This window comes from Salmo salar, chromosome ssa01 (genome assembly GCF_905237065.1).
Source record: "Salmo salar chromosome ssa01, Ssal_v3.1, whole genome shotgun sequence".
Lineage (NCBI taxonomy): Eukaryota > Metazoa > Chordata > Actinopteri > Salmoniformes > Salmonidae > Salmo > Salmo salar.
The window spans coordinates 131,990,628-132,003,957 of NC_059442.1; the positions used below are offsets into that span (position 1 = coordinate 131,990,628).

The following is a 13,330-nucleotide window of genomic DNA, read 5'->3' on the forward strand; positions in this document are numbered from 1 at the left end:
AGTTCCCATGGCAGAATTCACAACACAATAAGGATTTAGACATTGCTCCCTTCTGCATATTAATCTTACACAATGTGGGATTCATAACTAAAACCATCCCTCTTAGCTCCCAGGCATTTTCCAAATGACCCCTTGATGAACACTGGAAGCAAATATGTTAGTATTTTGCCATTTCAGGCCCAGGCACTGTTTTCTTGTTTTGTCAAAGTTGAGGTGAAGACCCTCGAGGCTCTGACCTGTTGAGCAATACAATGCTTTCGGGTTTTGATCTTAGTGCATTTCATTTCTCATGTTCTACTCCCACTCCAACACAATCAGTGTTTGAAGCCAAGCAGCTCAAAAGATCTAGAAAAATATATAAAATCAGCCAAATGGAATTCATTATTTATTGTATTTTTTTCAGAATTTGTCCACCAACACCATAAATATCAACATTTTTTCCAATAGTAATTGGCACGGTCTGAGAAACTCCCAAAATATAAATGTATATATAAAATAATGATGGCAGCACATCCAGGTATTATAACACGACATTCCGTAAGAAATTGTATTTTACGTGGGCTCGCTCTGTCCCTCAGTTTTGAATTATGTAGTAATGGGTGGAGAGGATTGATTTGGGTAGTGTTTGGCAACGATAAATGCCCAAGGCAAAGTCAGAAACTCACAGCTGCCTAGACGGTCTCTTAAGCAAACTCAAAACTTGTGAAACTAACAACCCATAATGGAGCAAGACGAATAATTGAATAACGCCAGGCTGCTGTAAGTAATTGTATTGTGAAAAAAAGTAGCAAATACTGCATAATTACACTCATTTCCGCTGGCCCGGTAAGCTTTTGAAGATATTGGATAAATCAAATGGAGACAAAAAGCTAAATAAAACCCAAATGTAACTAATACAGCCAACACCAATGCAAAAGTAAAGAACACATTTGTAAATATAGCCTAAATATATTCAAAACTCCAAAAAGCTACAACGGGAGGATGTGATATTCTCATCAAGTTCACAGGTCCTAATAATGCATGAGCCTGTCCTCCCTGTTTCCTTCATAGATCACTGCTGTTGAGAGTCCACTGTGAGCTCAGTAAGGATGGTTGGCCGGTCAGTTTTCAAGGAGAACAGTCCGGAGCTGGTCCTCCTCGTTCATGGTGATTGTTGCTATGGCACCGTCGTTGAACTCAAAAGAAGTCCCGCCGTCTACCACCATGCACGCGTCCCAACACCGCGAGCGCACACACACCCTGAAGAGCAAAACCCAAACGATTAAAAAAATAACAAGTAAGTGGGATCTTGTACCCCACTGCAAGACAAGAATGGGCAATGTGCCTTCAGAAAGTACGCTTGACTTATTCCACATTTTCTTGTGTTACAGCATGAATTCAAAATGGATTAAATTATTTCCCCCACCCATCTACACACAATACCCCATAATGACAAAGTGAAAACATGTTTCTTTGAGTATTTATTGAAAATGAAATATAGAAATCTCATTTACATACTGGGAGTATTCACACACCCAAGTCAATACATGTTAGAATCACCTTTGGCAGCGATTACAGCTGTCAGTCTTTCTGGGTAAGTCAGAGTGTTCCACACCTAGATTGTACGTCATTTGCAAAAAAAACATTTTTTTAATTCTTCAAGCTATGTCAAGTTGGTTGTTGATCATTACTACAGCCATTTTCAGATCTTACCATAGATTCAAGCCGATTTAAAAGTCAAAACTAACTACGCCATTCAGGAACATTCAATGTCATCTGGGTAAGCAACTCCAGTGTACATTCGTGGCCAAAAGTTGAGAATGACAAATATTAATTTCCACAAAGTTTGCTGTTTCAGTGTCTTCAGATATTTTTGTCAGATGTTACTATGGAATACTAAAGTATAATTACAAGCATTTCATAGTGTCAAAGGCTTTTATTGACAATTACATGAAGTTGATGCAAAGAGTCAATATTTGCAGTGTTGACCCTTCTTTTTCCAAGACCTCTGCAATCCCCCCTGGCATGCTGTCAATTAACTTCTGGGCCACATCCTGACTGATGGCAGTCCATTCTTGCATAATCAATGCTTGGAGTTTGTCAGAATTTGTGGGTTTGTCCACCCGCCTCTTGAGGATTGACCACAAGTTCTCAATGGGATTAAGGTCTGGGGAGTTTCCTGGCCATGGAGCCAAAATATCGATGTTTTGTTCCCCGATCCACTTAGTTATCACTTTTTCCTTAAGGCAAGTTGCTCCATCATGTTGGAAAAGGCATTGTTCGTCACCAAACTGTTCCTGGATGGTTGGGAGAAGTTACTCTCGGAGGATGTGTTGGTACCATTCTTTATTCATGGCTGTGTTCTCAGGCAAAATTGTGAGTGAGCCCACTCCCTTGGCTGAGAAGCAACCCCACACATGAATGGTCTCAGGATGCTTTACTGTTGGAATGACACAGCACTGATGGTAGCGCTCACCTTGTCTTCTCCGGACAAGCTTTTTTCCGGATGCCCCAAACAATCGGAAAGGGGATTCATCAGAGAAAATGACTTTACCCCAGTCCTCAGCAGTCCGATCCCTGTACCTTTTGCAGAATATCAGTCTGTCCTTGATGTTTTTCTGGGAGAGAAGTGGCTTCTTTGCTGCCCTTCTTGACACCAGGTCATCCTCCAAAAATCTTCACCTCACTGCGTGTGCAGATGCACTCACACTTGCCTGCTGCCATTCCTGAGCAAGCTCTGTACTGGTGGTGCCCCGATCCCGCAGCTGAATCAACTTTAGGAGATGGTCCTGGCGTTTGCTGGACTTTCTTGGGCGCCCTGAAGCCTTCTTAACAACATTTGAACCGCTCTCCTTGAAGTTCTTGATGATCCGATAAATGGTTGATTTAGGTGCAATCTTGCTGGCAGCAATATCCTTGCCTGTGAAGCCCTTTTTGTGCAAAGCAATGACTGCATGCGTTTCCTTGCAGGTAACCATGGTTGACAGAGGAGGAACAATGATTCCAAGCATCACCCTCCTTTTGAAGCTTCCAATCTGTTATTCGAACTCAATCAGCATGACAGCGTGATCTCCAGCCTTGTCCTCGTCAACACTCACACCTGTGTTAATGAGAGAATCACTGACATGTCAGCTGGTGCTTTTGTAGAAAATTAAGGAAAGCCGCACACTAAGAGCTCAGATGCAAAAATGTAATCACCAACGTTTCGACAGCGAAGCTGTCTTCATCAGGGTATCATCAAACACTGCGAGATGAGTCATTTATATAGTGTCAAGAGACACACAGGTGTTTGTAATCATGGCCAAGTATGGCCTAATATCATTGGTTAACTCAAATATTTAAAAAAATGGCATACAAAGAACATACAAAAAGACAAACAAATGGATAGCATACGATCATAGCATTTGTAGTCTAAAATGTATCTATTTTGCGCCCATACTGGATGGAAATTACAAGTGTAATGGCTGTGCTCAATACAATGGCACTTATAAATGTAGATCCTTCAAACACCCCCAAACAGGGAAATCTATCCCAATTTAAGGTGTTATTACGTGTTCCACTAAGGCAGTTATTTATCTTATAACTTGTCCTTGTGGTAAAAATTATGTGGGTAAAACAAAGCGTGAATTAAAAGTACGTATCTCAGAGCATCGTAGCACCATTAGGTGCAAAAACTTAACTTACCCAGTTGCGGCCCACTTTTTGGAAGCAAACCATCCGATTTCGTCTCTGCGTTATATTGGTATCGAACATGTCACCCTCCCGAGGAGAGGGGGTGACCTTGATAATTTATTGTTGAAACGAGAGGCTGCCTGGATCTTTAATTTAAAGACCCTTGCTCCCTTCGGTCTCAACATAGACTTTGATCTGAAGCCATTCTTGTGATAATTGTGATTTTGCCATTGTAATTGTTTGTTAGATACATTTTAGACTACAAATGCTATGATCGTATGCTATCCATTTGTTTGTCTTTTTGTATGTTCTTTGTATGCCATTTTTTTAAATATTTGAGTTAACCAATGATATTAGGCCATACTTGGCCATGATTACAAACACCTGTGTGTCTCTTGACACTATATAAATGACTCATCTCGCAGTGTTTGATGATACCCTGATGAAGACAGCTTCGCTGTCGAAACGTTGGTGATTAAATTTTTGCATCTGAGCTCTTAGAGTGTGCGGCTTTCCTTTATTTTCTAGTGTTCTACTCCGCTAGCCAGCACCTCGCCTTTAAAGGTGTGCGTTTCTTTTTTCTAGCTGGTGCTTTTGTGGCAGGGCTGAAATGCAGTAGAAATGTTTTTTGGGGAATTCAGTTCATTTGCATGGCAAAGAGGGACTTTGCAATTAATTGCAATTCATCTGATCACTCTTCATAACATTCTGGAGTATATGCCAATTGCCATCACACAAACTGAGGCAGCAGACTTTGTGAAAATTAATATTTGTGTCATTCTCAAAACGTTTGGCGACGACTGTATATTTGGCCAAGGGTTTTAGGTTATTGTCCTGCTAAAAAGGTGAATTTGTCTCCCAGTCTGTATTTCGGACAAAGTTAATTTCTTTGCAGTTTTACTTTAGTGCCTTATTGCAAACAGGATGCATGTTATGGAATATTTGTATTCTGTACAGGCTTCCTTCTTTTCACTCTGTCATTTAGGTGAGTATTGTGGAGTAACAACATTGTTGATCCATCCTCAGTTTTGTCCTACCACAGCCATTAAACTCAAACTGTTTTAAAGTCACCATTGGTCACATTCCATCAGTAGAGGATGGCTGGTTATTATTTTTTTTAAATGCCTTCCTCGCCATCTTAAATAAGCATGCTCCATTCAAGAAATTTAGAACCAAGAACAGATATAGCCCTTGGTTCTCTCCAGTCCTGACTGCCCTTAACCAACACAAAAACATCCTGTGGCATTCTGCATTAGCATCGAACAGCCCCCGTGATATGCAACTTTTCAGGGAAGTTAGAAACCAATATACACAGGCAGTTAGAAAAGCCAAGGCTAGCTTTTTCAAGCAGAAATTTGCTTCCTGCAACACAAACTCAAAAAAGTTCTGGGACACTAAAGTCCATGGAGAATAAGAGCACCTCCATGGAGAATAAGAGCATTTTTCTACGGCTGGCCATGCTTTCCACCTGGCTACCCCTACCGCGGTCAACAGCACTGCACCCCCCACAGCTGCCCGCCCAAGCCTTCCCCATTTCTCCTTCTCCCAAATCCAGTCAGCTGATGTTCTGAAAGACCTGCAAAATCTGGACCCCTACAAATCAGCCGGGCTAGACAATCTGGACAGACCTATATCTATCCTACCCTGCCTTTCTAAGGTCTTCGAAAGCCAAGTCAACAAACAGATCACCGACCATTTCAAATCCCACCGCACCTTCTCCGCTATGCAATCTGGTTTCAGAGCTGGTCATGGGTGCACCTCAGCCACGCTCAAGGTCCTAAACGATATCGTAACCGCCATCGATAAGAAACAATACTGTGCTGCCGTATTTATTGACCTGGCCAAGGCTTTCGACTCTGTCAATCACCACATCCTCATCGGCAGACTCAATAGCCTTGGTTTTTCAAATTATTGCCTCACCTGGTTCACCAACTACCTCTCAGACAGAGTTCAGTGTGTCAAATCGGATGGCCTGTTGTCCGGGCCTCTGGCAGTCTCTATGGAGGTGCCACAGGGTTCAATTCTTGGGCCAACTCTTTTCTCTGTATACATCAATGATGTCGCTCTTGCTGCTGGTGAGTCTCTGATCCACCTCTACGCAGACGACACCATTCTGTATACTTCTGGCCCTTCTTTGGGCACTATGTTAACTACCCTCCAGACGAGCTTCAATGCCATACAACTCTCCTTCCGTGGCCTCCAACTGCTCTTAAATACAAGTAAAACTAAATGCATGCTCTTCAACCAATCACTGCCCGCACCTGCTCGCCCGTCCAGTTTCACTACTCTGCACAGCTCTGACTTAGAATACGTGGACAACTACAAATACCTAGGTGTCTGGTTAGACTGTAAACTCTCCTTCCAGACTCACATTAAGCATCTCCAATCGAAAATTACATCTAGAATCGGCTTCCTATATCGCAACAAAGCATCCTTCACTCATGATGCCAAACATACCCTCGTAAAACTGACCATCCTACCGATCATCGACGATGTCATTTACAAAATAGCCTCCAATACCCTACTCAATAAACTGGATGCAGTCCATCACAGTGCCATCCATTTTGTCACCAAAGCCCCATATACTACCCACCACTGCGACCTGTACGCTCTCGTTGGCTGGCCCTCGCTTCATACTCGTCGCCAAACCCACTGCCTCCAGGTCATCTACAAGACCCTGCGAGGTAAAGTCCCCCCTTATCTCCGCTCACTGGTCACCATAGCAGCACCCAATCGTAGCACGCGCTCCAGCAGGTATATCTCTCTGGTCACCCCCAAAGCCAATTCCTCCTTTGGTCGTCTTTCCTTCCAGTTCTCTGCTGCCAATGACTGGAACGAACTGCAAAAATCTCTCAAGCTGGAGACTCATATCTCCCTCACTAGCTTTAAGCACCAGCTGTCAGAGCAGCTCACAGATCACTGCACATTGCCAATTTAGCCCATACAACTACCTCTTCCCCTACTGTATTTATTTATTTAGCTCATTTGCACCCCATTATTTCTACTTTGCACTTCCTTCCACTGCAAACCTACCATTCCAGTGTTTTACTTGCTATATTGTATTTACTTTGCCACCATGGCCTTTTCTGCCTTTACCTCCCTTATCTCACCTCATTTGCTCACATTGTATATAGACTTATTTTTCTACTGTATGTTTGTTTTACTCTATGTGTAACTCTGTGTTGTATGTGTCGAACTGCTTTGCTTTATCTTGGCCAGGTCGCAATTGTAAATGAGAACTTGTTCTCAACTTGCCTACCTGGTTAAATAATGGTTGAATAAAAAAAACATGTTGAAATCACCGAGCGGTTTCCTTCCTCTCCGACAACTGAGTTAGGAAAAACGTGTGTCTGTGTAGTGACTGGGTGTATTGATACTGCATCCAAAGTGTAATTAATAATTTAAAGATAATTGTATGTGTGGGGTACAGAGATGAGGTGGTCATTCTAAACACTATTACTGCACAAAGAGTCCATGCAACTTATTATGCGACTTGTTCAGAAACTTATTTCTGAACTTCTTTAGGCTTGCCATAACAAAAGGTGTTGAATACTTACTGACTCAAAACATTAACGTTTCATTTTTTATTCATTATTAAAAGTAAAAACTGTGTAGGCCAGTGACGCAAAATCTCAATTTAATTCTATTTTAAATTCAGGCTGTAACAACATAATGTGGAAAAAGTCAAGGGGTGTGAATACTAAGGCACTGTAGATAGAACAGACCTGTTGGCGAAGCCTCTTTGGCGACTGCTGGAGAATACTCTGTTAACGATGGGCTCTCTGATGCTGAAGATCATTCTGCCTTCCTCCGGACCAAACACCAGAGACTTGTTGTATTCATCAGTCACTGACAAAAGAAAGACATTGTGTAATTCATGTATACACATTTTCCTTGAGCATTCATCCATCCACACATTCAGCTGTACATCTTTTGGAACTCACCCTTTTCAATCAATTCCTGACTCAGTGGAATATCAAGACCCATTTGTGCCTTTCCTGGGAAGATAGAGGACTCAATCACTGTCATGACATTATCAGTGTAGTAAACAGGTTCTCTCCAAATCATTGATTGTCTCAAATTTCCAGCTGTAATTGTATTTACACACAGATTTAAGAACACCAATAATCATGTGGACTTGTGTTTTCAGAAAGGTAGGCTTCCACATACCTATTCTTAAGACTTCTCCCACAGCCTGTTCAACCAGTTTGTTAATATTGTAAGACCTGTGAAAACACACCAGAACGAGTCTCATGAAACAAACATTCTACTAAAAGCTGTGCTGTCAGTTAAATCATAAGTTTTCCTGATTGAGATTTTTTTTTGTTAAACTAGCATGAACAAGAAGTAGCATTCAAAGTGGACTTCCAGGACCACTAATTGGCAAACACCAACATACGTGTAAAAAAACAACAACAAAAAACATACAAATAAAAAATGTGTTGAGTTTAGTGTACCAGGCTTTAGATCCAGTCCCAGTGCAGATGCTAAGGCCAGAGCTCTTCTGCTTCTCCCACGGTCCATCGTCCACAGAGATCTCATAGTAGGAAGCCCTATGGAGCGAGAGGGTGAGATGAGGTTTGAAGGATTTATACTTCACCCTGTGAGTGACGGACAGAGATCCACCAATGAGTGCATGGGGAAATGGGTGGGGGTGGTAGTATTTTTATTTTATTTAACTAGGCAAGTCAGTTAAGAACAAATTATTATTTACAATGACGGCCTACCAAGTAGTGCAGAGGAGGGTTAATGAAGGGGGAAACATACAGAGACAAGCAGCAAAACAGGCATTCATGTTTGTGGGGGGGGGGGGGGGGGGTCAAGATGCCATGGTTTGGTTTGATGACAAGCGTACCTGGAGGAGAGAGATTCCCCAATGAAGATCTCATTCAGTCCTCTGACAGGGAGTAGGTAGGGCTTGGATAGGCTGCAAGCCTCGCCTGTATCAAATAAACAGCTGAATGAATAGAGGAACTGGTAGAAAAGAGCTTTTTGACAAATCACATGAAAATAATTGTGTGAATTAATACCAGAACAAAAACAACAGACCAGAAGACATGTTAATCATTCAAGACAGTGCCCCCTCCATTCAATAAGTTTTTGATTATTCCCCAAGGGCCCACACAGACAGACAATGGACTGAGCCAGGTACACATAGGAGGCAGAGGGGCCGTACTGCTCCGGGCCTCCATGAGGGTGATGCGGTGGGCCTGGTTGTGTTGCTCCAGACTGAGCTGCTGTTCATGTAGGTCCACTGGGGTGGGGTTGATCCCTGTGCCCTCCAGGTGTAGACGGATCCTCTGCCGCCACTGCCACCTGCAGGACGTATAGGGGGAGGGGTTGTGAGGGAATGGGAAGGAAATTAATCAGTGGAGTTAAGTAATAGTGTGTTGTAGGCTGGGAGAGGAACATATGGAAAAAGAAGAGGGGGGTGGTGAAACATGCCATGATATTATTAGGCATTACTGTTCCTGGAATCAGAAACTCATGTCTTACAGCTTAGCAACAGTAACACCAGAGGGCAGTGTACTAAGACCAGGAATGCTGAAAAGAACTGGGGAAGTGTGGCAAAAAGATCTGAGTATTCTTCACGAGTAAACATAGCTTTCCTAACAACAGTATTCTAGCCAGGGAAGTGAAACACCCACCTGAACTGACCACGGCGGAGTTTTTGTAGTGCCTCAGGGAAGGCATGCGTGTAACGCACAGGCAGGCACAGGTGTCCCTCTGACCTTCATGCAAAGCAAAAAAGACACCTTTAATAGGAGCACTTTTCCCCCTCAAACTAGATAAAGCAATTTCCCCCCCTCTCATGCCATTTATCAAAATGTTGAAATTCACCACAGGGAATTCCCTAACCCACCACTTTATTTTCATTAACCCCTTTTGTTATGAGTTCTTACCTATCAGGGTCAGTGTTAACCCCAAGAACAGGTTGGTCTTTATTGAAAACCTTACTGGCGACAAGTAGCATAGTCCCATCCCCTAACAAAAGGAACAGGAGGGGGTCAGAGCTAATGACAGCAAGGTTTCTGGGTGAAATAGGCCTATTCATGGGTTGAGCTGACCCGTTGTATTCGCTGAGCACTGACTTACAATTTAATTGGGATTTTTTTGTACCACTGCGGGAAAGTGACCATGTAAATTATCAGCTACTTTTCTCAAACTCTTAAAAAGGGAGAAAACGTACCCCCTGCAGAGATAATAGCATCTGCCCATCGCACTGTTTCTTCATCATATTGCCCTCTCTTCACCACACGCACCTCCATCCCCTCTTTCCTAGAGGGAACAGAAAGACAAAGGTTAGGGTTGTGGTCACTTTACAACTTCATGACTGCTTGTATACAGTAAATCCCAACAGTATCCTTGAATAGAAACTCATCTTACTGTAGACTCTCCACAATGTGTTCCACATTGCGGGTATGGATGTTGTGTCTCTCCAGAAGCCCAAGGTAGCTGGAGCCCTTCAATGCAAGCTGTAACAAGCACAAAAACTCAAGAGTATCACAATTTTAAATCACAAAGATATTTCAAATCAGGCTCTGGTGAGGATTATTACACAACTCACAACACAGAGAGGAATCTGACATCCTGCAAGATAAATATTTGTCCATCACCAGCAAAGATCTATTGGATCACCAAGTCTCTGTCTGAACTGAAAGGAAAACTAGTGTGTGCCAATGCGTAGTTGTTCAGGGGGTGTTTTACCGTTAAGGATGAACACATAAAAAAAAAAAAATGAGTTTGAGAGCAAGTACCAGTGACGGAAAAAGTACCCAATTGTCATACTTGAGTAAAAGTAAAGATGCCTTAACAGAAAATTACTCCAGTAAACATCACCCAGTAAAATAATACTTGAGTAAGAGTCTAAAAGTAATTCGTTTTAAATATACTTAAGTATCAAATGTAAATGTAATTGCTAAAATATGTAAAAAGTATAAATAATACAACATTCCTTATATTAAGTAAACTAGACGTCACCGTTAAATTAAAAAAAAATAATGATGGATAGCCAGGGGCACACTCAGACAATTTACAAACGAAGCATGTGTTTAGTGAATCCACCACTTCAGAAGCAGTAGGGATGTTCTGTTGATAAGTGCGTGAATTGGACCATTATCCAGTCCTACTAAGCATTCAAAATGTAACGGGTGTCAGGGAAAATGTATGGAGTAAAACGTATATAATTTCCTTTAGGAATGTAGTTAAGTAAAAGTTGTCAAAAATATATAAATAGTAAAGTACAAATACCCACCAAAACAACTTAAGTAGTACTTAAGTATTTTTACGCCACTGGCAAGTACCATAGTATTACATTCTTTCCCCATTACTTACCAGCTGTTTTAAGTCCTCTTCTGAGAGCTCTGAAAAGCGATATCTTTGCTGCTCGAATTCATATCTTGTCATCTTTGTCACCACAGCAACTTTCGCAGGGTTGAAACCACTTTCAGCCTGTGATGCAATATTTCGTATCCCCATCTGGATGTGAAGGAGGCGATCTGAGCTCCTATTTAAAATAGTGACAGCTCGATTCCCAAGGCACAGAAAGTTTATAAAGCCTCGGTAAGTCATTATTGTAAAATGTTTAAAAAATGTAAAAGACAAAAGTTATTCGTTGTTGGTCCCCTTAAATGTGGTCAATTCGGTGGTAACACAATGTCGGTAACGTAAGCTTGAGCTTCCTCCCAGCTGTTTGACTTGGGTCCATTCATTCATATACACTAAACTCGTTGAATCCAGATGCTGCGAGACCACTCTCACCAAGCGTAGTTCTGAATTGACAAAGCACGACCTAGCAAGCTTAGCAAGTCAGCTGCTGTAGAAGCTTAAAAACAAAAACAAAAATCACCTTATAGATAGCAAGCGCTCTGTTTCACTTTCACGAGCAAGCAAGCAAGGCAGCTAGCGACTTTTGTTTTGGCTAACTACAGCAACGTTTGCCAGATAACTATGTAATGGGAGCAAAGAAGGTCACGAGCACTCTGATCCAGCTAGATAGAGCGGTCTAGCTGACGATAGCTAGCTTCCAATCGGTCAAATCTCAACGTAAACCCGTCCCCAGCGAGCTCAACACAACCACACAGGTCAGCTGAAAACACAGCAACACAACGTTACATAGCTAGCTAGCTAACCTTCCTCAAACTAAGTTCCTTGCTAACGACCCTCTCTACATGTACCTTTCACTTTTTTTTGTATCCTGCAAACATCAGTTTGATCATACTTATTTACTCTAAGCAGCTCAAAGAAACTAAATACATGCAGCTATTTGAGACTCAGATGACTTCTAGAACAACAGTACCCAGTTCCTACGACACCATCTTTGATGCACGTAACGCACGTTTGCTGAAGCGCTCGCAGGCTTATTTTATTACGTACAACGTGCTTTTCATGGGTAGAGCCGGAGCATTATTCTCTGAATAGAATGGTGCTTCTTATTGTACATCATTGCCAGTGCTATCAGTCCTATTTTGTTCGACATTATGATTAACGATGTGTTTTCCAATGTAGGTAGGGGTATTGGAGCTTCGCTATATGCTGATGGTGGCGCTATTTGGAGGGTGGAAGGAAACTCGTGATCAAATCTATTAATCTTGAAAAATGGTCGATTGATTGGGGTTTTAAGTTGTCAGTGGCGAAGTCTTGTATGTTCTTCTCGAAGAACGAAGTCGCCGATAATATACAGTTGTTTCTGTATGGGCAGCCCATGGGGAGGGTTTCTAAGCACCAACATTTTGGTCTATGGTTCAATGAGAAATATACAGTTGCAAGAAAAACTATCTGAACCCCTTGGAAATACCTGGATTTCTACATAAATTGATCATCAAATTTGATCTGATCTTCATCTAAGTCACAACAATAGACAAACAGTGTGCTTAAACTAATAACACACATTTTTGCATTTTTCTTGTCTATAATGAATGCATCATGTAAACATTCACAGTGTAGGTTGGGAAAAGTATGTGAGCCCCTAGGCTAATGACTTCTCCAAAACCTAATTGGAGTCAGGAGTCAACTAACCGGGAGTCCAAACAATGAGATGAGATTGGAGATGTTGGTTAGAGCTGCTTTGCCCAATAAAAACTCACAAAATTTGAGTTTGCTATTCACAAAACGCATTGCCTGATGTGAACCATGCCTCGAACAAAAGAGTTCTCAGAAGACCTAAGATTAAGAATTGTTGACTTGCATAAAGCTGGAAAGCGTTACAAAAGTATCTCTAAAAGCCGTGATGTTCATCAGTCCACAGTAAGACAAATTGTCTTTAAATGCTCAATGAGGTTATGAAGAACCCTGTAGTGTCATCTGAAGACTTACACAAATCTCTGGAACATGCTAACATCTGACGAGTCTATGATACGTAAAAGACTAAACAAGAATGGTGTTCATGGGAAGACACCACAGAAGAAGCCACTGCTGTCCAAAAAAAAAAATAAACATTGCTGCACATCTGAAGTTTGCAAAAGTGCACCTGGATGTTCCACAGCGCTACTGGCAAAATATTCTGTGGACAGATGAAATTACAGTTGAGTTGTTTGGAAAGAACACAACACTGTGTGGAGAAAAAAAAAAGGCACAGCACACCAACATCAAAACCTCATCCCAACTGTAAACTATGGTGGCGGGAGCATCATGGTTTGGACAGCTTGCTATCATCAATGAAAAAATGAATTCCAAAGTT

The 13,330-nt window shown here is 41.7% G+C and overlaps 1 protein-coding gene across 4 annotated transcripts; it reads right to left on the minus strand.

Moving 5' to 3' along the window:
* Positions 1-372: 372 nt before the first annotated feature.
* On the minus strand, positions 373-12,003 carry nadk2 (NAD kinase 2, mitochondrial). 4 transcript variants are annotated; one of them, XM_014129791.2, is made up of 12 exons: positions 10,987-12,003; positions 10,039-10,127; positions 9,842-9,930; positions 9,555-9,636; positions 9,300-9,383; positions 8,804-8,967; positions 8,507-8,591; positions 8,109-8,252; positions 7,822-7,877; positions 7,596-7,649; positions 7,377-7,500; positions 373-1,239 (listed from the first exon to the last, which is right to left on the minus strand). In XM_014129791.2, exons 1-12 carry the CDS (start codon positions 11,221-11,223, stop codon positions 1,101-1,103), a joined length of 1,347 nt encoding a protein of 448 aa, XP_013985266.1. In that variant the 5' UTR covers positions 11,224-12,003; the 3' UTR covers positions 373-1,100. The 4 variants fall into 4 exon arrangements, with proteins under 4 accessions (XP_013985266.1, XP_013985272.1, XP_013985278.1 ...); XM_014129797.2 differs by having other exon boundaries at positions 8,828-8,967; positions 10,987-12,002; XM_014129803.2 differs by having other exon boundaries at positions 8,109-8,204; positions 10,987-12,002.
* Between the last annotated feature and the right edge of the window lie 1,327 nt (positions 12,004-13,330).

Bases quoted from the DNA above. Each gene is read 5' to 3' on its own strand.
- nadk2 (XM_014129791.2), bottom strand. From the start codon at position 11,223: ATGACTTACCGAGGCTTTATAAACTTTCTGTGCCTTGGGAATCGAGCT. The intron at 9,931-10,038 runs GTAAGATGAGTT...TGTTCCCTCTAG, and splicing joins CACATTGTGGAGAGTCTACA to GAAAGAGGGGATGGAGGTGC. The intron at 7,501-7,595 runs GTGAGTTCCAAA...TTCTTTTGTCAG, and splicing joins TCAGGAATTGATTGAAAAGG to TGACTGATGAATACAACAAG.